At 37.1% G+C, this 26201-nt stretch overlaps 1 protein-coding gene across 9 annotated transcripts in view; it reads left to right on the top strand.

Moving 5' to 3' along the window:
• The first annotated feature begins 2739 nt into the window (after positions 1-2739).
• Positions 2740-26201, top strand: part of LRRC7 (leucine rich repeat containing 7) — a 570280-nt gene continuing 546818 nt past the window's right edge. For 6 of the 9 annotated variants that reach the window (XM_007978330.3, XM_007978324.3, XM_007978325.3 and 3 more), the window contains exon 1: positions 4925-5146. In XM_007978330.3, coding sequence (XP_007976521.1) covers positions 5088-5146 — 59 coding nt within the window. In that variant the 5' untranslated portion in view covers positions 4925-5087. Of the gene's footprint in view, positions 4269-4924; positions 5147-26201 lie in introns of those variants that run through there. The other 3 variants (XM_038001554.2, XM_038001557.2, XM_007978322.3) reach the window with 2 other exon arrangements.

The raw sequence follows: 26201 nt of genomic DNA, 5'->3' as shown, positions 1-26201 counted from the left end.
ACCTTCATCTTCACACATCAAAATTTAGTAACGTTTTCTATTTCCCCAATTACCAGTATCTAATTAAGCCAATCCTGTTAAGATATTAACAACTCAAAAACTAAAAGTGTTATCCTCTCTATATGTAGTTTTATATTAATGAGTAATTGCCAAAGGGGATATCTTTTAAGACAAGGGTAACATTTCAGGCATCCAAAGAGAAATATTAGAAGATATTTGGCATCTTATTGTTTAATATCACCACGAGTTTTATTTTCAAATAAGGTTAGTCTTGTTTATCCTAAGAAGCATTATCATTCCAAAGATTTTAGTAGTGTGAGTCAAATAAGTTGATTAACAACTTGCAAAATTTTATAGCCTTAATGTCTAATCATTTGTAGATGTAATATGAACATCAAATCTGTTAAAACTGCCTTGATCTAATTTTTAAAATGGTGATAGTTTTTAGTGTTGGGCCTCTGCTTGAGCAACATCCAAATGATATTTAGCATTCATCTTTCTCCAATTTTTAGACAGTCATCTGTATTTCCAGAGGGTTGATGACAGGGCAGCTTGAAGTTTAAAGACAGCACCTGCATTTGCATTTCAATGGTTCCATAATTCTATGAAACGGTTCCATAATTCTATGAAACCATTGAAATCTCTTCAGTGTCTCAATGTTTAAATAGTAAAGGTGGCCAGATTTTGTTCCAGATTCATAAATCTTCCAAAAATATGGAGCCATTGTATTCAAAGCTTATTCTAAAGAAAACACCTTCTCCTACTTTTTAATACCATAATCATGTTTGTTAAAACCCATAGCCATTAGGTGGACATCTGAACATATTTAAAATATTTTATCCATTGGATCTCTATGATCCAAAATCAAGATTCTAGGACAGGATAAATGGCAAAGGAGGACATGTAGTTTGAAATACGTTGTATCAGCACCATCCATTTTTAATTTGAGGTTCCAAAATTACCTTTTTCTCCATTGGAAAGGAATACGTTTGTTTTCACTTAGGAAACTACTTCCACTTAACACACAGAAGGTAACTTCATTGGTAGGTATGCTGCCTTTATGCAAGGATCTGCAGTTACTCATAACTGGCCATGAGTTTAAACAGAATAATTTTTGTCAAATATTTTGATACAAAGGAATGAAACTTGAAGTTAAAATAAATTCTGGGCTCAAGTCCAGGGCAACTGGATACCCCTTATGAGATGAGCCTTTGTGCGCTTCCTATAAGTGTGGATTAGATTATCCACCACCTAGATTTAGGAAAAGATTAAATGAAAGAATATGTGTGAAAGTACTGTGTTGATTGTATTCAAAAGAACTGGAAACCCACAAAGGACTGCTATAATTGTGTAATTGTTGTGCCAGGTTATTTTGTCAACACATTTTTAATCAGCACCTAAAATATTTAATGTCACTCCATCCAACTGAGACATTGAGATGTGGCAAGATGTTTAAAAGGACAATACTACAGGTGAAAAAAAAAAACAGAGCACAACAGTAGTCAATTCGAAAAATTTCTTCTAACAATTTTATTCCATTTCCTTGCCATTTTCAGAACCCTTTCTTTTGGTGTTTTGTAACAATATAAAAAATGATCTGGCTTTTCAAAATAGACTCCTTTTCCTTTCTATATGCAAATGATATGAAACACTGGCAAGTTGTCCTTAAAAGTCAGCCCACTTTCATGGCCCAGATAAAGTGGGCAATAATTCCTCTCTAGGTCCTCTGAACATTAGGTGCCAGTCTCTCGAGTCTCTTCTTACACAATTTCTAGCAGCCAGGAAGCATAATTGTTGACCTTGAAGACTTTAGCATTCCAAATTTAAGAATACAATCAGGTGTGTTTTCTTTTGGCAAACTGTGAGCTTACACACACTCCAGAGTGGCATTTGAATACTGTGCACAGTCTTGACTGTGTTTGAGGTTAGAGAACTAAAGCAAGATTCTTTCTCTCTTGTAATGAAGAAAAAAAAAAACCACATGGCCTATATTCCACAAAAGAATACCAGCATAATATATCCATTTTTAAAGATGTATTTCATTAGATGTGTGTAGAGATAAAAGTGTAAATATAGGCCGGGAACGGTGGCTCACGCCTGTAATCCCAGCACTTTGGGAGCCCAAGACAGGTGGATCACCCAAAGTCAGGAGTTCGAGAGCAGTCTGGGCAACACCGTGAAACCCCGTCTCTACTAAAAATACAAAAAAATTAGCCGGGCGTGGTGGCGCGTGCCTGTAATTCCAGCTAATTGGGAGGCTGAGGCAGGAGAATCGCTTGAATCTGGGAGGCAGAGGTTGCAGTGAGCCGAGATCGCGTCATTGCACTCCAGCCTGGGCAACAAGAGCGAAACTCCGTCTCAAAAAAAAAAAAAAAAAAAAAAAAAAAAAAAAAAAAAAAAAAGTGTAAATATAGTACTAGCTTCACCAATATGTCTTGCTGCTTATGAGACTTTAGAGAAGCGTATGAGAGGAAAAGATGAAAGTGTGTGTGCCTTTACGTAAGGGAGCATATGAGAGAGAGAGAGAGACTGTGTGTGTGTGTGTGAGAGAGAGAGAGAGAGAGAGAGAGAGACTGTGTGTGTGTGTGTGTGTGTGTGAGAGAGAGAGAGAGAGAGAGAGAGAGACTGTGTGTGTGTGTGTGTGTGTGTGTGAGAGAGAGAGAGAGAGAGAGAGAGAGAGAGAGAGAGAGAGAGAGAGAGAGAGAATGTTCATGGCAGGAGGTGGGGCGGTGAATATATGAAGGGAAGTTGGGAAACCCCTTCCCTTTTTGTGCACTCCCAGGGCAGCAGCCGCAACCCCAGAATGAGGAGAGGACTTGAGAGCGGGCACAAGGTTCGCTGCCATGACTGATGTGAAGCGACCTGACGCACAAGCAGAGACTTTTCTCCTTGGCAGCCAACAACCTGCAGCAGGCAAGGCGGGCGGGGGAGGAAACCCCGAGGAGGCGCTCCCGGCCGCCTCTTTGCTGAGATAGCAGGAGCAGCAGCCTGAGGAGCCACGAGCTCAGCGTCACTGGGCTGGTGCGGGTGCAGGGGTGCGCAGGCGGGCGCACAGGCCGGGAGCCGCTTCTGCCGCTCAGGCGGCGGCGCTGCAGGACGCCGCGCCGCGCTGCCCGAGCGCCCGGGGCTGGCCCGCGAGCGGGAGGAGCCGGCCGCCGCGCTCCACCCGGCGCTGAGATTCGTGCCACCTGCCTCGAACACCACGGAGACGAGAGGAACCCAGAGAGCTCGGCCTCTCGTCCCGTTCTCCAAAAGCAGCCTATGGTGACGGAGCCGGGAGAAGGCTAGCGTTTCAATTCTGTGCGGGACTGGGATTTTTCTTCTCAAAATTTGGGGTAGCCCGAGTAGAGGTCAGAGGGACAGGCGAGGATCTCAAAAAGGGACCGAGGGTTGTGAACATGGTTACCCCCTCCTATCATTGGAAAATCTCCTTGACATTTTTCACACTTTGAAGCAGCTGCAGCTGGTGTAGTCGGAAAAGGGGGTGGGAAAAAAGAGAGGGGGCGGGGAGAGCGGAGACACAGCCAAGAGCCATGAGCGGCGCCTCCTCGCCTGCCAATCCTGGCACCTGTGCGCCGAGCCACTGCACCGAGGAGGACCCTACTCCAGGTGAACACCGGGCTTGAAGCCACGGACACCCAGCCCCTGTGCAGCGGGTTCTCGCCGGCGGGACCTGCAGCCGCCCACTCGGGCCACCGCCACCGCCTCCTGCAGCCGCGGAGCGCTCAGCCCTTCCGAGACGCCCGCTGCGCCCTGGCCCCTGGGGATCCTCGTCCTGCACAGGCGCGGCAACGGGCAGGGGTTGTTACAGAGTTGGGTGCAGGATTCGCCTTTCCTGCTCGTCTCTTCTCCGCCCAGGATTTATTGTCTGTGGAGCCTTCTGGGGGCGGGGAAGGAGCTGCGACTCCACCACCACCGCCGCCGCTGCTGCTGCGGTTGCTAGCGCGGCGCGCTGGGCAGGCTGAGGCTGGGGAGTGGACGCGCTCCTGCCTCCCCCGCCGGCGCTTCGGGCTTCCCCTCGGCCCCTTCCCGCGGGAAGCTCTCCAGCCGTCTACCTGAAGGGCACCGGCATCATGGTCTAACGTGGCACCTTCCTGGATTCCCCTCTATCTCCTGTTCTTCCTACCTTCTACTCCTTCCCTCCTCTTCTCCTCCGAGGACCCTGGCGCCCACTCCACTGCGGACCCCTGAACACTTAAGGAATAACCCTTGGCAGCTGCACGACTACGCTCTCCGAAACCTCATGGGCAGTTTCTCCCGCCGGCGATGTGAGTAAGGCACGCTCGCTCCGTGGCGGAGGGTGCTGCGGGGGCCCAGCCGCCTGCGGCCGCGGCTACCGTAGGCGCGCTAGGTGTGGGACCCCAGAGGCCGGCCGGGGGCGGGGGTGGCAGGGCGGGAGGCTTTGGCGCTCGCGGGAAGCTGCTCGTGCGGTGGCCGGCGGAGGCGGCGCTGATGTGGTAGGTTGCAGAGCGTTTGGAAATGGGGTGCTAACTGGGCGGGTGCATGGGAGCACCGAGTAGCTTGAGCTGGCAAGAGACCTTAAAGGGTTACATACTGCGAAAAGGAAAGGTAAATTTTGGGCGCTGGTGCTGGGACCATTGGTTCCGCTGAAATTAGGTTTAGCTCCTCGTTATTATCTTGGGTATCTTCAGTCAGCTTTTTTCCCAGAGGTGTATGAGGGATGAAACGCGTGTTTGATCGTGACACACACACACTCACACTCACACTCACACACACTTGTGGCAGGACGCACTTGTCTCTATCTTGGAAGGTGTTGTATCAGTGTCTCAATGTCTGTTTGAAAAAAATACAGTTAGAAGATTTTTATGCCATTGGGATTGAAGGGAAAGGGTGGGGTTTGGGGGGATGGAGGGGACGAAGGAGCATGAAAGACTGGAGGACGGAAAGAAGTGGGGGAGCCCGTTCCCTAGGAGTCAGGGAGAACCTTGCCTCCCTCCCTGTCAGCTAGACAACTCCTACCCACACATCTCCTTTGTGTGGCACGAGAAGCTGGTGAACCTGCCTATTCCCGATCCAGCGCTGGGTCCCCTTGAGGATCTTGCGTCCTCCTCTCCGAGTTATTAAGGATGCAGGACGTGTTTCGGATTCGACGTGGAAAGAGGGAGGGAAGCACATTAGCATTAAGGTAATCATGGCACCCTGGCTCGTGGACTATTAGATTGGCTACCAGTAGTCTCTAATCTGACTGTTTGCAGAGTCAAGAATGGGGGCGGGGGTTTGGGGGACTGTACAGATTGCCTTTTAAAATAGTGTGACTTCATAATAACGGAGATGGCTGCAAGATTGCTTCCTTACACTACTTCTCGGCCATCAGGGCTGAATAAAGGACCCGCCTCCGCCCTCTACTCCCGCTCTTCCCTGGCTGTCTCTTCCCCATCAAGTCACAAAGCGAGCGGGTTGGGCGAGAGGGCACAGCTCCAGGCAGAGAAGAGATGGGGTCACTTTCACAACTCCCAGGAATTGGCTTCAGAAAGGAACCATCTACGACTCCCACGTTCCTTTCGAAGTTCTCCTTCAAAAGGAATTACAAAAAAAAAAAAAAAAAGCGATGCGGGTGGGTATCGGTAAGACGCAGGGGCCCTCCACCTGCTCTTCTTGATTACTTTTCTGATACTCTTTAAACACATCGAATTTACCTGCATGGTAACTGGGTCAGCAGGTAAATAGATTTGTATCTGTGTATGTAGAAATGTGGCTCTCCTGATGGATGAAAAGCAATTTTATGTGAGCATATTCTAACCTAGGCGAAATTTCTAAGCACAATAGAGATTTTTATAGCGTGGGCGAGAAGAGTGCATTCCAGCGAAAGCAGGACACGTGATCCCTCCAACGGGAGAGATACAGTATTAGGAACTCGATTTTCTTTGTTCCAGCCTGAGCCTATGAGATGCTCAGCATCCCGGTTGCTTAAGTCCTCCTATAGAAGGAAAATGATAATAATAATAATAACAACAATAAAGTTGATCGGAGGCGAAATAGAGGGAAAATAAGCACAGATAGATATGCGTGAACGGTTTGAAAGCTTCGCCTCTGCCTTTTTTCTTTTCTTTTCTTTTTTTTTTTTTAATCGCCCACCCTTCACCCCCACCCCTTGCTCCAGCCAGCCCCCTATTTTAAAATGAGACATTTCCTCTGGGAGACGGTGGAAAAGTTCTCCAGCCCCTGCACACGTGGGTTCTCCAGCACTTCAGAACCTGCTGTGATTCGCAACAGATTACACCACCTCCCCATTCCAAGTGTCACACCTCCGTCCAGGCTTCCTTGAGTTGGCTTCCAGGACTCTAAGGGAACTACCACGAGGTGTTTTTTATTTGTTTGTTTGTTTGTTTTTACAAAAGACAGTAAAGCAATGAAGTCTACTTTTTAGAAATCATTGATTGCACAGGGGGGGAAATGAGAAAGTAGGGATGTAGGAATTATTTTATTTTTCCTTAAGAGTCATAGGGCTAAAGTATATTGGGGGTGTGTTTAGCGATTGCGTTTGGACTTCTGAGGTGTCTCAGGCCTGTGAAAAATGTCCTGAGGACAGAATATTTATTAATTTAGTGGAGATATAACTTGTTTACGATCCAATATTTAGAGTTACCTGACTTGGAGATTTCTTGTTTCATTTTCACTTAATGCTTTATAATTCATCTTAGTAGGCTAAAGTTTTTAAAAGATGGTTTATTTCTGTATTATGCTGCATTGCATCATACTAATAAGTAATGATAAGAAAAACAGTGAATTTTCATGACTTATTATAAGGTGAGAGTTCCTTATACATTTTTAAGAAAAAATTGACTATCCAAGAAAAAATGTATACTTACCATGGCAACACTTACATTCTACATCACTTGTGTCTGCACATATGCAGCTTCAGAATTAGAAACAACTTCATAAAGAAACCTGGTCCAATTGCAGTAGCCATATTTTATTCAGAATTTTAGTGCAGCTTTAGGCTGGCATTAACATTTTCTCAATTAAATTCTTATTCCACTTTCTTGTATAAGCTTTTAATTTTTCTAATTCCTTTATAAAATACAGAACACAAGCTTACAGTGTTTTTGTGTGTCTGCATTTTTGTTTGCTTTGGATTTCAAAAAATCATTAAAATATAAATTAATATTATGAATGTTATTGCTTATGCAAGTGATAAACTGTATTATCTATATGATGTTCATTCCAAAGGTACTCGTAGATCTCTCTTATTTCAGTACATAGTACATGATTAAATATTTGATACAAAAACTTGATCTTGTTAATCACAACTTTAAAACATTCACTTCTTAGAACAGGTAAAATATTGATGTTAGGTTTTAATTGATGTATCAAAATTACATTTATAGATACTAAAATTTTATTTTCAGATTTATATATTTAATTTATAACTTCATTTCTTATCCAGATTAACAGACTACACGAAGAGTAACCAATTATTGATAAATTATCGTTTGAATTATTTATGGATTCTTCTTACATTTTCTTCACATAAATTATTTCATAGTTTTTTGAAAAAAATATTTCAAACATATATACTGTTGAACACAATAGTTATAATAGCCACACTATCATTGAAAGACATTATTTGGTGTATTTTATTGTCTCTAATAAAAATGACTGCTTTGCAGAGTATCATCCACATTCTTTTTTGAAGCCATGTAAATTTGCAAGATGACTTTAGGGGAATGTTAATTCAAATCTGTGACATATAACAGACTCTTAGTTTATGACAAGCTGACTTACTATTAACTAATTTTTATTGCCATGGAAAGATATCATTGGAGATGACTCTAGGCTCTTTGAAGAACCTTGAAGTTTTCACTCTGAATTTCATTAATTTAGTAGTCAATATCAGTCTTCAATAGAGAGTTCTCAACATTCCAATATTAAGAAATAAAATTTTAATATAAAATAGCAATTTAAACCTATAATGAAACAAATTGTATTCTATTCTGACAGAATAAAAAAAGCAAATTATATAAGCTGTTGTATTAAATCAAATACCTAAATCAAAAAAAAGGAGATTCATAGACAGGCTTCACATATGTTTTAAAAAATTGATTTGTGAATTGTCAATAAAAACTCAAAATGAAAAGTGACACTATAAATTAACAATGTTTGAATGATGGTTGCCACAAATCAACAGTATTTTTTTCTTGATGTGGCTTTTAACCATGTTATTTATGTGACTCAGGTTTGAATCATTATAAATAATTATATTTTTATAGAAACAACTGTAGAGTATTACCCTGAGATAGTGAAAGAGGAGTAAGAAAAACTTAGGTACGTCTAAAAGTAATATGCAGTCTTAGGTAATACGTCTCTTTTAACAAGATAAAATACAGGTGGCAATAATTACCATTTTATAACTGTAGGACGTACCAAATAAGACAAAGGGGTACAATGAAATGTGGTTTGGAAATTTTAGAAGAGTGAAGTATAAACATTGGTGTACTGATTAGTTTTTTTATAGTCATGTGTGTGTGGGGTATGTGTGTGTGTGTGGTTGTGTTTAGTGATAGCATAGTATAATTATGTGTATTATATAATGGTGTAATTAAAAGCATGCCATTTAAATAACCAAATGTGTCTATTTCCTATCTCAAAAAAGTGAATATGCTCAGAAATCCATGAGTATCACTTGTCACATTGCCTCCCCTACCGTAGTACCCGAACTGTAACCATAATTATAATAAGTTACCACTTGCTAAACTCCTACCATGAGTCATGTACTTTACTTCAAAATAATCCTATAGGAAGCATGATTCTCACTGTTGTGAAGATTAGAAAACTGAAACTCAAAGACAGCAAGTGGCAATTCCATGCCACATGGAAACTGATGGGCCAAGATTTAAGCCCAGATTTGTTCCTTGTTCATTTTTCCCCATTCTGTGCTCTCCCCTTCATGGCATAAATTGCAGTTCGGTAAAAACTGAAATCTGTAGATTACAGAAGTTTTTCCTGGTGTACAAAGAAAAATTAAGATTTTGAGTCAGTTTTTCAAAGCTGCATATTTGACAATAATACACCCTATCATTTTTTGACTATTATTTAGTATAGGTATAGAAAATACTATTGCTTGTTATCTTGGAATAATTCATTCATGACAGAAATTTGATAACCTAGTAGAATCTGTCATATAAAAGTACATTATGGAAATTTTCTATAAAGCAAATTTTGAGTCAATAGCTGTCATATCTATTTTGAAACTATGATGATGCACTTGATAATTAAGGCCCTGGGGAGGCATCATACATGCTAATTAAATTATTAATCATAATAGAATCATTATCATTTGTCATTCAAAGACATATGGGAAAAATATTAAATACATTAATAACCCAAAGGATTTCCTGTGTACACTCATTCTCATTTTATTGTTCACTGCCTAGTAAACTACTTAAAATCTCTATACAAAATATTATTTTACTTCAATACATGTGAAAGGAATAGTAGTTGTCAGGGATGAAGCATTGAAATGTCTATTAACATTGACATGATCTGTTTAAATATTTTAACAATGGAGCAGTTGTTTACATTGTTTAAAGAATTCATTTATAGACTTCTTAAAGATGCAGTTTCTTCAGTTGTACCAGGATATTTTGCTGTACATGAAGTTCAGTAAGGTTGAAAGCATACTTAACACCAGGGGATAGGTATACCCAAGGTAGCATCATAACAAATGGCTTAAGTTAAAAACAATGGAACTGTAGGATATATTTGTGTGTGTGGCGGGGTGAGTCAGATGAGGGAGATACTTAAATGTTGTGGTACTCAAGAGGTAAAGTAGTATGAGAACAAGTGAGAAACTATTGATTTCAATTGTAGGAAAGAGGTAGCTGACCTTAAAAACAAAATGATAGCATAAGTACTATCATTATCATCATGAAATTTTCATAGGTAAAAAGAAATGGTACTGTGAAAAGCAGAAAAACAGAGCTAACAGAGGAAAATGTGGGACAAACAATTGGAAAAGAGCTGGTAGACAAGTCACTGAGAAACTACAGGATTTTAAGTTATTACATTGAAAAAGATAAGAATACTCTGGTGTAGTGGCAAAATACTTTATAGATACTTGGCTGTATTGTCAATTTATTCAACAATGGAAGAAAAGGTAAGAAATGAACTTTATTAAGATAGTGCCTAAGTATTATGAAGACATTTGTTGGACTAAAAAGGTAAGTAATGGACACAAAGCTAAAATATGACAGCTGAAATTAAAGAATTAATGTGTCATAGATGGTGTAACTAAAACAATCAAAACTTGCAAGTAATAGACTTCTAAATACTAACGACTTAAGTGTTCTGCATCAAAAGTATTCATCACTGTAGTTTTTTTTTTTTGTTTTTTTTTTTTGTTGTTGTTGTTGTTGTTTTGTTTGTTTGTTTTGAGACGGAGTCTCGCTCTGTCGCCCAGCAGGAGTGCAGTGGCCGGATCTCTGCTCACTGCAAGCTCCGCCTCCCGGGTTCACGCCATTCTCCTGCCTCAGCCTCCCGAGTAGCTGGGACTACAGGCACCCGCCACCTCGCCCGGCTAGTTTCTTGTATTTTTTAGTAGAGACGGGGTAACACCTCGTGATCCGCCGGTCTCGGCCTCCCAAAGTGCTGGGATTACAGGCTTGAGCCACCGCGCCCGGCCTTCATCACTGTAGTTTTTACCATCAGTAGGTACCTTACAGAGCCATGTTGGATGGAGATATACCTTGGACGACGTATTTTGAGCACTCATAATATTAAATAGTTACTATCCAGTGCTATTCTGATCAGTGTAATTCAAGACATGAAAAAAATTTCTTCCCTATATCAAGTGTGATTAATTTTTTAAGACAATTATAAAAGCTATTGTAATTAAATAAAATACCTAGTTAAACTTAGAGTGAGTGTTAAATATTAGCGAAGTCCTTAGGGTAATATCGTATTGTTGAACACTGGGCACACCACACACATACACACACAGCTGTAATTGTTCTATTTCTCAACACACATGCACACACAGATATAGCTGTAATCTTACTATTTCAGGAGTTTATAACACTTCAGAGCTGGAAAGGAATGCAGAGTGTCTCATTTTATAAAAAGAGGAAACTGAGACCCCACTAAGTATACTTTCTTGCTGAGGATCACCAGCTGTTAATGAGAGACATAGCAATAAAACCAGGTCTTGTGGCTCCCACTGTCTGCCAGTAAAACCACACCCTTAGAACTATTGGGGTCTCTTATACCCTAGCAAAGTAGAAGAGAGAAAGGAACCTTAATTCAATAGATCTAATTAATATATCTAGCCAATTTGATGACACCATCCAAAAAACATTTCTTTTTCATTTAATTTTTGGCCTGAATTTCAATCTGAGTTTAATTTTTGGCCTTAATTATGCCCTGAGTTTTTATTTGGCTTAAACATTTTGGACAATTGCCTTATCCTCCACTTTGACTTGACTGTCTAGGCAAACTCCCATGCTATAAATTTAACATCTATTAAGTATTCTGTTTTTAAAAAGATATCTTTGTTTAAGAAATGTGGAATTAATTTTCACTAATATTGAAGCATTCTAAGTTTGGATACTATATCCTTTCTTAAAATATTAAAATTAAAATGTTCATTTTAAATCATTGATCTTTCTAGGATAATACCAGCTAAATGAATGTTGGATAATGAAGAAATGTTCAATTCATTTTAAGTATATGAATTCTCTTTTAAATTTGCTAATTTTATTAGGGATCAACCAATGAGTTTTCTCACCAAAAAACAAGAAGGATTTTAAGTGCTGTTAGGGCTTTCTATAAACTATTACTTTGAATATTAATTAGGAAACTATTCTAATCAGGAATATAAAATACAATACAGTTGGAATTTGTAAAACAGACTCATTTCTGAGTTTTTTGCATTATTCAGTTACATTTTGGGTTGGGTGACTGTAATCCAGCACTTTGGGAAGTTGAGATGGGAAGATTGCTTGAGTCCAGGAGTATGAGACCAACCTGAGCAATATAGTGAGAAGTCGTATCTACATTTTTTTTTTTTAATTAGCCAAGAGTGGTGGTGCTCACCTGTAGTCCCAGCTACTCAGGAGGCTTAGGTGGGAAGACTGCTTTAGCTTAGGAGGCAGAAGTTGCAGTGAATTGAGTTCATACTACTGTACTCCAGGCTGGGTGATAGAGTGAGACTCTGTTTGGAAAAAAAAAAAAAAAAAAGTTACTTTGGAAAGTCCTTTAAAATAGTAAGATCCTTCCTTTTTCTAAATATCTGGTTATATATCTGTTATGACATAGTTCTTCTGTTACAAGACAAATTTGAAATAAACGTTTCATTTTTATTTTTTCTAATGCTAAAATTCTTAGTCCACCATATCTAGAAGCATTGACTATAGGTAAACTTAAGGCAAGATGTTTTATAACCCACCAGCAAACCATATTAGCAATGATTGTAAAGCATTTTTGAAATTATGGTATAATTCTCTTAAAATATGTATTTGGGTTGTAAACAATGAAATGTAGAAATATTTACAAAGAAAAGTTTTGATTAAACAAGATACCTACACAGTCCCATCTAATAATCCTTTTTAAAAAATATAACTCCTTATTAAGGAAATAATGTTTTAAATTGAAGAAACGCCATGATGACTAAATTAATGCATCACATATCAGCACATTAGCTATGCTTTTCCTTTGTAGAATGGTTCTTATTCATGCCAGCTTTCAGTGTACTGTTCAGAGGCTCGTGGGTGTGATAGAACGGAACATATTTTTGCATCTATGAGTGTAATCCCACACACCATTTTACATGACAAAATCTCAATGTCCTAAGTCTAGGTGTTAACAGTAATACAAGATGTCAACCTCTCCCAGTCCAGGGTTTGAATTACTCCATAATAATACCTGTTTTATCTTTTGCACTATCTAATTTTATTTAATGAGCGGTTATTTACACATGTAATATAAGGAAGATGGACGTTTTTTGTTTGTTTACCTGCTTTTTCTGCCTCATTATAGCTAAGGTTTACTTCCTACAGACAAAAAGCAAGCCACTGAAACTCGAACACAGTAGACATCAATGTGGGATGTGAACACAGGGGGCTGGATGCAAAGATGATGTACTTTTGTACTTTGGTACAAGAAGAAACTACTAGAACTGTTATGCATGTTTAAGTTCCATATAAAAAGGGTAAACTTATCCATAATTTCTATAAAGGAATATTAATCTCCTTCCCCTCTTCCCTAGTAGAATTTCTTTGTATAATCATGTGCAAAAAATAGATAGAAATGTATGAAAAAAAGTTGTATTTTAGTTCTGGTAATATAGATGAATACTTCCTTGTTTTAAATGCCACTTAATGGTTTAATATTATTGCTTAACAATGGTAAAATAGCATATTTTAGTGTAGAAAATAGAAACTTTATTGGGTGTCAAGAGTTATAATTTAATGAATCAACATAATAAAATGTAATATGATAGCTTCTAGTATTTACATTAAAAAGGAAGGTAACAACAACAACAAAAAAACCTAAAGTGTTACTTGGGTTTTGTATTCTCTTTTTCTGGATGTGAGTTGACTGAGAAATTTACCCTCACATTGAGTAAAGATCACCGTTAAGTTGAATATGAACATAGTTTAATGAAACTTCAGAATCCCTTGGTTACATTCTCCACCTATCTTTTTTTAAAAAATAAAAAAGGTTAAACCTTTAAACTGTGTGATTTGTGTGATCACACAAAGGTCACTTTATATTGGTATTTTTAGGATACTTCAATATATGGACCATTCATTCATTCCCAGTATCATTGTTTAAATAATTATTAAAATGACTGTTTCCCAAACCAGCATATATGTAGAGACTCACTGGATATTTTCTCCCAAGCAAACTAGCTCACAGCCTGGTGCAGAAGAAGATGCATGTTGTGTGAATGAATGTTTCAATGAATGAATCGTTCCACTTACTCTTCTGAATGCCTCTAAATGACCTTGTAGCCATTATCCCTCAATTCCTTCTTCTCCTCCTTTCTGAGGATTCTGCTTTCCAGCCATAGCCATATGACTTGCTTTGGTTGAGGCAATCAGAACAAAAGGTAAGGAGTGTCTCTTTTGAATAGAAGCTTTTTTTTTTTTTTTTTTTTTTTTTTGGTAGAGCTAGCATCTTGCCATGTTGCCCATGCTAATATATCAAACTCCTGGGCTAAAGCAATCCTCCTGCCTTGGCCTCCCAAAGTGTGGGGCTTACAGGCATGAGCCACTGCACTTGGCCTGAATAGAAGTATTTATGACCCAGTGCACTGTTTGCTCTTTCCCTAATATAGTAATTGTGGAAGTACATGTCATGATAGAGCCTCCATCATCCTGGTCCATGAACAACTACACTAAATGCAGTCCTCTTGGCACATGTGTATTTGACATGTGGTGTGAGAAAGAAATAAAGCATTGATATGTTGGGATTTGGGGAGTTGTTTGTTTATAGAGAATAACCTACACTTCCCTCTTTCTCAAATTTATTGAGTTTGAGAGACAAAGTGTAAGTGGAATCCTATTCTATTAAAAGTAGAATCCTGATTTCCAGTTTACGGTGTCACAACTACAGAAATAAGTATGCCACTAATTTGAATTGTAATATTAAAATATATTACATTTTATGACCGATTAAAGATATAATTTTTAACAAAGCTATTAATACATAAAGATATTATTTAAAAGATAAAAAATCAATCTATTTGAGAAAATTTTATAAGTCTTAAGCAGTTTGACTTTCTCAGTTGGAAATTTTGTGCACAAGCATATTTTAATACACCAGAAGTCTAAGAACTAAGCTACTGTTCTTGTACAACTCAAGAACAGCTCCTCAGATTTGGAAACAAATCAAAGAAACTAGGGTGCAATATATTTTATCATTCTGTATATTGTTGGGAGAACTTTTATAATAAAAATCTACCATATCTACTGGAATCTGCAACTTTTTCTGTTTAATAAATTTTACTAAGTTCTTGCCTGCCTGCATTCATTCATTCTAAATATTTACTGTGTGCCAAGCCTCATGCTAGGCACGGCTGAGTACATACCTGGTCTCTGATTTCATGGAGTTTACAGTCTAATGGTATAGACAGACTTTAAATAAATAATAATTCTAGGGATATATAATTACAAATTAATTATGATAAAAGCTAAGAAGAAAAAGACCAAGGTACTCAGAGTGAATATTTTGAAGTTCTGAGAAGTAGCATCTTTGATGAACTTCTATTGAAATAAAACCTCTAAGATGATAGAAGTTAGCCAGACAAAGAAAGAGGACAGGAGAATTCTAGTTAGGGCAAATGGCAAATGCAAAACTTTAAATCAGAAGAGGATAGTACATTGGAAGGCAATGTGATTGGCAGGAGGCCAGTGTGACTGGATATGGGGAGCAGAGGGAAACTGGCATAATATGAGGCAGACATGAGCCAGACATCCAAGGACTTACCAGGTTTAGAAATTGAAGTTGTTTATCCTACATTCTGTGCAAAGTCATTAAGCATTTATAAACACAAAAGTGGTGTGAACTGATTGAGATTTTTAAATGATTACTCGGGCTACTATGTTTACATAGCTTCTATTTAGACGAAGGTCAGAGTGGAAATAGAGATTCATGAATTAGGAGAAGTTACAGTGAGTTGGACAGTAAATTATGTTGGGCTAGAATTTTGGTAGTGGAAATGGGAAGAGGTAGATGGAAGTGAAATAAGCTTTGTAGAAGGTATTGGATTCATTGCTGAATTGCTAGTAGTGAGGGCTAACGAAAGAAAATGTGGTATCAAGGATTGTTCCAAGATTTCTGACATGAGAAACTGGATACATATAAGTACAATTTGTTGACTGGAGAATCTGGAGAGGGAATTAATTTATTCATGTGTAACTAGAACATTGACAGAATGAAGGAAACTGAATAACGCTGACATATTGAAGAAGCATCAACTTACAAATGTAAACACTTATTACTAAATAAAATTACTGGAAATGAATACTTCTATAGGGAAAAATAACTAAAGCCTCATTTTAAGAAAAAAGTTTTTAAATACATGAAATTTGGGTATGCATTAGAGTGACTCACCTTATGTTGCTATCTTGGCTTTGTTTTAATTATTTTTTTGGCATGAAAAGAAAATACTAATTTCTTCCATCTTTACTCAGTATGTTTTATGGTTTGGAAGGGCAGTTTACTCCTGGTCCTTTTATACTTGGATTCCTAAGATGAGTAGAAGACTGTAAACCATTGATAGAGTTTGTTTTAAGCCACTTATCTCAAGCACTTCCTTAGCCTCTTGCAGCACTACCAAGGGATCCATGCTGTGGGATTCTCTGGGCAAGGTTACACCCATTTGCAATTTGTCCCATATGTGGTACCTTATCCTAGAGCTCTTCATCTTCAAAATTTTTCACAGCTGAGTTCTGTCATTTAAGACATGCTGTAAATTATTGCCCAGAGGGTGCACAAATAAGTAGAATGAAAGTCCTTTGCTCATGGATACATCATCTAGGAATGTATTTAGCTGGAAATAAAAGAAGTATTAATGATTAGTAGCTTAACTGAGATACTTATTTTACCCTTTCTTCCAGTTAGCTTTTGCAGTGGTAATTTTAATCTCAAAATATCTCAGTGGCTTACACCACAAACATTCATTTCTCCCCTACAGACCTGTGGGATAGCAACAACTCCACTCAGCTCTCTTTACCCAATCTTCTCACTCCAGGATCCAAGCTGAAGGAGCAGCCTTCATCTCAGATGTGCTGTTTTCCTGGTAGAGGACAGAAGCAAGAGGCCAAACTGGCCGACTGAAGTTCAATGAAAGCTTCTGCTCACACATAGCATATTTTAGGTCCATTTGCATTCCGTTGGCCAAAACAAGTCATATAACCATGCCTGGTATGGCAAGGGAACAAATGGTTAAGCTACCATCTGGTATAAGTGGCTCAGTGATGCCATCAGGAATTCCAGCTCATTCCAAATCTTTATCTATTTCTTTGGTAGTAGTTTAGCACATATACTTTGAAAGACAGCTTTTTCCTGCTTAACATAACTGCCTCTGAGTGGACTGGCACCAAAGGAATGGCAGTAATGGATGCCAATTGTTGAGTTCCCTGGGTCTCTTCCTTGGCTCTTGTATCCTGGCCAGCATGCAAATCTGTTTAATGCAGTTGTACTTATGAGTATGTTTTGATATTTTTTCTTCTTTGATTAGCTTGAAATGCATTTTACAAATTTCTCAAGTAAATTATTTTTGCCCTATTTTCCTAAGTTATAAGACATTTGGGGAAAAATACCATTCATATTAAAATTTAAATATTAATCTAAATATCTAATATCTAAACAAATTAATTTTAGCTTGGTTAAACAGTTTCAAGCATTGAAGTTTAGTTATAAAATAAAATTTTATTTTTTTATAATATCTGGAGGATTTATGGAGCATTTTATAATTTAGGAATGGACATACTTAAGCATTTTTGAGATAACTATCAATTCATAAAGCCTGAAATTCCCTTTCATATTCAAAACATTATATATTTTATTTTTGTTCAGATCTGTATCTAAAACTTTGGATTATAACTATTATTTATTAAATTAACTATACTTTTACAAATAAATTTTTTTGTTTTGTTAAATGGAATCACAAAAATATGAAATATATCTAATTAATTAAATTCTTCAGAAGTAAATAGATTAGATTATTTATGTTGCTACTTCCTTAGGTGTTTTGGGGAAACTAGTTGTACTCCTACTTTCAAAGGTAACACAGTCACTACTAGGCAGTGGTTTTGAAACATTTTTATAACTGTGGACTGCTTTTATCCAGTAAGATATTACAAAGAACTCCAGTATATAAAACAGAGACAAGTAAGACTGCTGTGTTTAAAATGACTATGTTTTATGTTCAAGAATTATTATGCCAATGCATAATTATTTTATAATTTCTCACTTCCTCTTTTAACAGAAAAACAACTTGCCCCCAGTTGGGGAAATGATATAAAAATATAGGCATTATTTGTTATTTTCAGCTACAGATTTGTCAACAAACTTGGGGTTTAGCAAAGTCATTTGAATTGTTTTATGGGTACAAATAGGGCTGCATTGCACTATCTCTCAATTTTTTTTCTTTGATTGACAAAGAGTGATATTATCCACACAAAGACTTTCTGAGGGGTTCATTTCATCACACCAATTATCAGTATGTATGCAAGGCCTCTCCAAGACAGAAAGGTATTTGGGACTGCCAGTTCTGCCTCTTAATGAATATCTTCTGTGCCCAGCTAAATAAGCAAAATGGCAGAGAAAAAAACACAACTCTAGGGTAATCTGCAGCAGATGAAAAGACTTACTCATTTTGATGAATATGGCTCATTAGGATGGCTGGTTTTGTACTTGTCAATGCTTGGAATCGCTTACTTCTCTCATCCTAAATATCCAGTTGACATCGGCTATAGTTTTGTGAAAGTGAACCCCAGGCTGATCAGCAAAATTGTTTCAGAGGCAAAGGTGGAAAGAATTATTATTTCCTTAAATTTTATTTCTCTGTTATCCCATTAGATAAAAACATTTGAGGTTATTTGGGGGGTCTTCTATTTTAGAAGACTTAGAAGTTTTACTACTCTTTGTTGCTTAACTTCTGTTACTCCCTTGCCATCTGCTACCCTGGCCTTCAAAATTTTATTTTATCAAATATCTCTCAAAATTGTGTTTTGCCAACAGCTGTGGTTTAGTGGCATGCATAGTTGAATTTCAGTAATACCAAAGATATGGATTTAAATTTGTTTTCTGTTACTTTTTAGCTAGGTGACCTCAGAAAAGTTATTTTAACTCTCTACATCATAACTTATCCCTAAAGTGAACATAATACCCATCTCACATAAATATTGTGAAGATTAAGTAATTTTAATTAAGAAAAGCAATCTAACACACTATTACCTTAATAATACTTTACAAATAATACTTTAGATATACAAATTGAACCATCTTACCCCTTCCCCAATTAAAACAATTTATTGCCTTGCAATTTCTTTTGAGATAAAGACCTGTGCCTCATAGGAAAACATATGGATTCCTGTAAGTCTAGCTATTATCTACACTCCAGCTTCACTTCCTCAGTGTCCACAAATGTGAGTGTTCTTTCAGCCTAGGAAAGGCCTTGTTTCCTGCCACCTCAGGCCCTTTGCATGTATTGTTCTCATTCACTTCTCTTTTTACCTGGTTAACTACTATTTTATCTTCAAATTTCAACTCAGTGATTACTTCCTAGAGGAAGCCACTACTATCATCTTCTCTTTTGGCACTGTACATATAGCAAAATATTAAAGAAAATGTTCCATCCGTGTTCATTGATTGTAAACTGCTAGACTGATACACAGTTATATGTTCCTGATATTTTTAAATGCTTTATCTCAAACCTTTACAAAACTACTTCAAAATGAATTTGTATTCTAATGGAATAAAAGGAGAAGAAAGGAGTTAATATTTATTGGGGACCTACTATTATTTGAGGAACTCATCTAGGCATAATATATGTTTTTTTCTTTATGTAATCCTCACCATATTTACTCTGTGAGCAAATATGATTTTTAACAAAAGAATGAAAATATATAATCATTAAATATCTTTGTGCCAATTCAAGGAGCAAAAGGGAAGCATATACAATTTATAGACTAAAAAAGTACCTTTTTCTTTTGTTGAAGAGTGAGAGGAATCCAGGAAAGTTTTATTACACCAGGAAAATTCTGTGTTGTAGAATATTCTAATCTTTCCAAAGATGCCTTTACCATTTGCGTAGATCAGGCTAGATGAAATTCAAAGCTTCTAAAAAGTTGATAAATGGTATATATCTTGCACATAGTGTAATATATTTGCATATTGTGTCATTATGAAAATAATTTCCATCATATGTGTAAGTGTGTATGATACCAATACTAATTTGCACCATAAACACAAAAATAGATACTTTGAAAGAGTCTGCCGATGTCAAGAATAAGTTGTGAGCTATCACAGTAAACATTTCTTGGAAGTACAACATGTGATAAAACACTTGCAGCCTGTTAAATGAGGGCCACGGACCCTGTCAGAATGACACAGCCAGCCACCGATGAGTTCAGAAAGAACTACATAAACTATTACCCAGAAATATATTCTTGTAAGACGTTTAATTAGCAAACTGTTCCGTTGTTTATCTTAAACATTGTACAAGATACTGCTTTTGCTTCTTTTATGTCACAGATGAAATCAGCTGCTAAAAATCTGGCTTACAAAAGTGATTATTAAAATGGAGAGACTACAAATTTTTGTAACTCTGTAAAGAATTGAGGTTTACTGTAGACTTAAATCTACTGTTGTTAAATGGTGAAATTACCAAGAGCTAGTCTGATAGTCAGCCAGCTTTACTACATCCGGATGTTAGAGGATAAGTCAAAATACTGAAATTAAATTAATTTAAATTTTTGACAATTTAAAATATTGACCTACTTAAAGGACTTTTCTTTCCTTGTCCTTCCTTCCCTATGTGTAAGAACTTAAATATTATTGTAATTGTTTTCTCTGACTTTAGTCTCTGTCACCGTTTGTCAAACTAATCTTTGTAAATGCCTTCTTTGTAGAATTAATTTTCCTTTTAGAAGATTCCCAATAATTTCCTCTCGACTTAAAAAAATGCTCATTTGGGGGCGGGGTGGAGACAGATGACTTTATTGATGGTACATGGCAAAATGGGGCTCCCTAAGCCTCTTTCAGTCTTCAGGGTGTCTGGCATGAAAACTGTGAGTTGGGGAGATTTTCAATGTGGTAGGGGACTGAGTGCAGTAGGGACTGGCCAGCAGCTGAGGGCCTCTCTCTTTTTCTGGGATCCTAAATAATCTATTAGATTATTTAGGGGGAGAATTCAGTGAGGTACTACATACCATCTACTTAAAATTATTCCAGTAACTCTTGATAACTGTTATTTATTATTATCATAACTGAAAAATGAAATAAATCTTTCAGCTGAATAGATATCAGTGTCAATTTTAAAAATTGAACTATTGATGTAAAAAAGGCATTTTACCAAAGTTTATTATAGGCATTTTGAGTATTATTTAAATTTGTGCCTTAATTCTTTAAAATACTACCCTTTGTTGATTATTTAGCAACAAAAGCTGAGATTCTAAGAAATTCCATTTATTGTTAAACTTTGGATTTTCTATTTTCCAAATTCTGAGGAACAATATAGAATTCAAGTGACTCTAGTAACTCCCAAAATGTTCTTGCTGTTTCACATCTACATCTAAATAATGACATTTGTAGAGGTATTTTCTTGCATTCAGTATACTTAACTGAAGAAATATATTGTACATGTTTGCATATCTAGGTATCTGTTGTGCCCCTGGGATATTTGTAAGTATGCAAGTAGCAAAATGTGGTACAATACAACAGAGTGTTTTCCTTATTGATAGGAAATGGCTTCCTTCTTCAATCCCTTCTCTTTGTCTTTATATTACTTACTCATCCAAACTTAAAATATTCTACTTCTTTCTTCCCTTATGAGCATACGCTTTTTCTTCTAATTTTATGGTCTCCAATTCCTAAATAGTTTTCATTTTCCTTTTCTGTCATTGTTCCCACAACAGTTCCCCAGTTCAGGACTCTTTAATGTCTCTTGTTGCCTGATTCCACTGGGCTCTGAATGGACCTCACTGATCCCTCACTTCCTCTGGACTTTTCTTCCTTCACTCTCACCTCTATGGGGTCCTCCCACCTTGAGATTTTGTGAAACACAAGTCTACGTAGGACAGTTCTCCTGATTAAACCATCACTGACTCCTTGTCCCCCAGCTCTTTGATATGGATAACGTATTCACACAGTGGTTCTGCTTCACCCTCTGATACAGTTTGGCTCTGTGTTTCCAACCACATCTCATCTCAAATTGTTATCTCCATGTGTTGAGGGAGGGATCTGGTGGAAGGTATTTGGATCATGGGGTTAGTTTCCCCCATGCTGTTCTTGTGATAGTGAGAGAGAGCCATGATAGTTCTTGTGATAGTTCTTGGAAGAGCTGATGGTTTTAAAAGTGTTTGGAAGTTTCTCTTTTATTATCTCTCTCTCCTGCTGTCATGTAAGACATGCCTTGCTTCTCCTTCACCTACCTCCATGATTGTAAGTTTCCTGAGGCCTCCCAGCTGTGTGGAACTGTGAGTCAATTAAACCCCTTTCTTTATAAATTACCCAGTCTCAGGTATCTTTATAGCAGTGTTAGAATGGACTAATAAACCCTTCTATGTGCATTCAATATTCTGGCCACACTGAGCTATTAGGAGCTCTAAAAATATACCCTGTCTTGCCCAAGCCTTATTATTGGCCAGAAATACTGAAAAATTCCTTCTACTCATTCCTTAGATTGTAGTTCCAAATATCATTTTCTCCATGAAGGCTTTCTATACCTTCTGCCTCCTTCTATCCCAGGGAAAGTTAGTGGTTTTCTTCCTCTGTGTTTTGAAAGTGATTTACATACATTTCTACTGTAAGACTGATCATGTTATATTTTAGTTGTTGATGTGTCTCTTTTTCAGTAAGATGACCATGATTTTATCAGTAATGGCATCTTATTTTTTTGCATACCTAGCTCTTAACATACATTATCTATTCATTAAATATTTATTTGAAGGGTAAATGAATAGCCAACAAAATGAATAAACCAGATGTGAAATTAATGACTAACCTATAGACACATTGTACTTTATCAGGCATAATGTGATCAGGCCTATATTCTAAATTATATGAAATAATAAGCATTTAGTTTTATAAATTGAATAGATAAATATAAAATAAAACAAATGCAAAATAGTGGATAAAGTTTGAGTTTTGACATTGTAAAACCTAAATATGGATTCTACCCATGCCAAGTAATAGTGAGGAAATTTGAAACAGGCCGTATAATTTTTGTAAGCCTTGTTTCTTTCATCTGTATGAAGAAAAATTACTAATGTCTATCTTACCATTTGCTCATAAGAATCAAATGAGATAAATAAATGGAAATATTTTATAAACTATTAAAGTCTGGAGGTTTTTAATTTATAGTTTAGTAGATTTAAATTTATGGTCATTGTCACAAACTCTGATGTGACAAAATATAACTTTAAAAAACCTATCACTGATATTAAGGTATTTCACAAGGCCTAATTTCTGTACTTGTTAAATGTATGTTTCCTTGACAAACTTATCAAGTTGCTTTGTGTCTGAGCCAGTGTGTTCTTCTTTCCTTCTTCCCTATGCAATTGGTGCTGCTGCTTCTGCTGGGTTCTGTGTGTGTGCATGTGTGTGTGTGTGTGCACGTGGGATGTAATATACATTTTTAGTTCAATTTGTTCATGTCAATATCTAAGGTTTCTGAGAGTTTTGTTGTGTTGCCACTTCAGAAAAAGGGTGGGCATGTGTATGTGCGTAGGTCTATATGTGTGAGAGAGAGACATGCTGTGGGAGTGGTACTTATTCCCTGTGCCATCCTCTGCCTCTGCTGTCTCTGGCCTCCACTGAGGTGTCCAACTACTGGATCAACTGCAGTCACTGAAACTGTCTTTAAAATTTCTGTACATCCCCCAGGACTACTAATCACTCAAGTACTTTATGTTCTTATCTGAATTTTCCGTCCTTTCAAATCCTTCCACCCTTTCAGCACTTCATGCTCACGTCAGAAACACTTAGCTCAGACGCGTTCATGTCTCACTAGGGTATGAAGAATCCACTGGGGAGTGGGTCCTCTGGCCCATGTCTGTAGAGATCTCCCTTAGTCTCTAAATTGACACTTTGTTGCCCAGACCAATTGTAGATCTGAGATGTTCTTAGAGGCTTGTAGACTTCCAGAGTTATATTTTGGGAAGAGCACAAACTTGAATAAGAGATGCTATTAAAGTTATTAATATTTGGATGTTTCTGCCATACCCACCCTGAACTTTTAATCCTAGTGATGGGCCCATTATTAGGCACCCACTAGGATTCTTACTATAGTTTGGCTTACTTTAAATCACTCTCTCTTTCTAGATGGTGAAACTCTTGTTTCCCTTGGGGTGGGAAATCAGATACTACATCAACCACTCTTTTGTATTCTGTGGCTAATAATCACAATCTATGCCTATTTCTCCTAGCTTGATACATAATGTACAGCTTTTGAAATTTCAAGAAAAATCTCTCAGCAAGTGTTTGGCTTTCTGACTATTGTGTCAGAGAATGACATTAAACACTCTATTTTGAAATTCAAGCCTGAGCAATAACTTCTTTGTCCTCAGCTATATTTACCCTCTCCTTCTGAAATGAAAGCCACTGCCTACATAGTTGTAAAGAAGAAAATGTAGGAAAAATATTATCCATGAAATATCTACAAATATTTTCTGTTCATAATATTATTAGTATAATCATCTGCAATTTGAAGATTCCATTGTTTCTTTAAGCTACTGATAAAATCCTAAATTTTCCCCAAAATATAGATAATAAATTTCATTGTTCTGTGTGGTGTATCTCCAACTAGACTATAAGCTAAAGTCAGGAGGCATGCTTAAGTTTCTTGATCTATAAACTGGGGCTAATAATGTCTACATCATCAAGTTATTCAGTATTAAATATGATATAGCACGTGGTAGGTGCTCAAAAAAGTTAACATCTTAATCTTACTTTCATGGTGTTATGTTGTATTCCTCCATAGTACTTGAAAGAATTAGTTGGCAACCAGGATCAGCAAAACCTAATAATATTAACAATAAATGCAACAACTCACAATTATATCCTGTGCTAAGTAAGCCCTACTGTACTCCAAAAATTGTCAGCAACAATGGGGATTGGAAAGCCTCTTCCACAAATCACTACCGTGACAAGTGAAACCCATATAAAAGAGACTGTAGTATCACATAAAAATAACTTTTCACGTCTTTGGGGCATTTAGAAAGTCGTAGGAACCATGTTCTAGGTTTCTAACTGGTGTGTCCAACTAATCACAATGCCAGCCATAGGCTAATTGCATCTGCCTATTTTGTATTGTTAGGCTCTTTTAGATAGTCTCTGGTTCCAGCCAGTTCTTTAGTCCAGGCTTGATATCAAATATGAGCTTTAGACATAACAAATACATACAGGAAGCAATCTTTGTAGACATTTAGCCTCTCTGAGTTCTTTAATCTCACAGGAAAGGACTGAGAAATAATTAATGTTGAAAAAAGTTTTAGAAATATAAAACATGCTATAAAATGTCAGAGACAAATATTATTATTACTATTCTTTTAAGAAGCAATTGTTGGGAACTATAACTGTTTTTTTTTAATATAGAATACCTTAGCTACCCATAAAGTTTAATTTTCGATAAAGGTGATGATGATGAATTGAAATTGGAAAAATTAATTCTAAAAAATCCTATTAAAACATTGATCATTGATTTTGGACTACATACCAGAGGAATACCCTGTGCCAAGTCAATTATAGGAGTTTGATTGCTGTATCTCTTGAAACTTTTCAAATATTTCCTGACAATAAACAGGCAGAAACAAAAACGTGACAATCAATGCCAAACAAACATGAGATGTTCAGTTACTATGGAAGAGCTTCCACGGAATATACATTTTTGTTCAATTTGTTCATATCAGTATCTAATGGTTCTGAGAATTTTTTTGTGATGTCACTTCATAAAAAGGGTGGGAATAAGAAGCCATTTGTCAGAACAGTGATTTCCTCATAGATGTCAAGAGGAAAAATCTCTCTGCCCTGCAAACATAAATCACACATACTTTGAAGGAGTATGATCCTCAAATAATCTCCCTATAGAAAATTGTAGTAAAAACGATAACTTCCATGATGGATTTACTCTAAGGGCATTTATGAATCTGGTCCTTAGTGTTTTCACAACTCTCTGGTTCCACAGTTTTACATAATCCAATATCACCAAGATAAATATTTTTATTTTTCTATATTATCTGGAAATTCACCAGAAATCTAATATGTGATTCAGGATTGATGATCAGGTGAGTACTTACCTATCCATTTCTTCATCCAATTAGGATAAACAAGAATCCAATGAAGCAAGGAGTGACCATTTTTTATTCTTATTCATAAGTCATTAGCAAGCTTATCACATCCATCTGTAGACATTCTCTTTAAGGCTGGTCTACTGTTTTACTCAGTAATACAAAAAGTCCCTCCCCCATTCTCATTTCTTCTTTTATTTCCTATTTAAAAATTTTTTTTGCCTT

Source organism: Chlorocebus sabaeus, chromosome 20, assembly GCF_047675955.1.
Source record: "Chlorocebus sabaeus isolate Y175 chromosome 20, mChlSab1.0.hap1, whole genome shotgun sequence".
In the NCBI taxonomy this organism is placed as follows: domain Eukaryota; kingdom Metazoa; phylum Chordata; class Mammalia; order Primates; family Cercopithecidae; genus Chlorocebus; species Chlorocebus sabaeus.
This window is presented reverse-complemented; position numbering and strand designations above follow the sequence as displayed.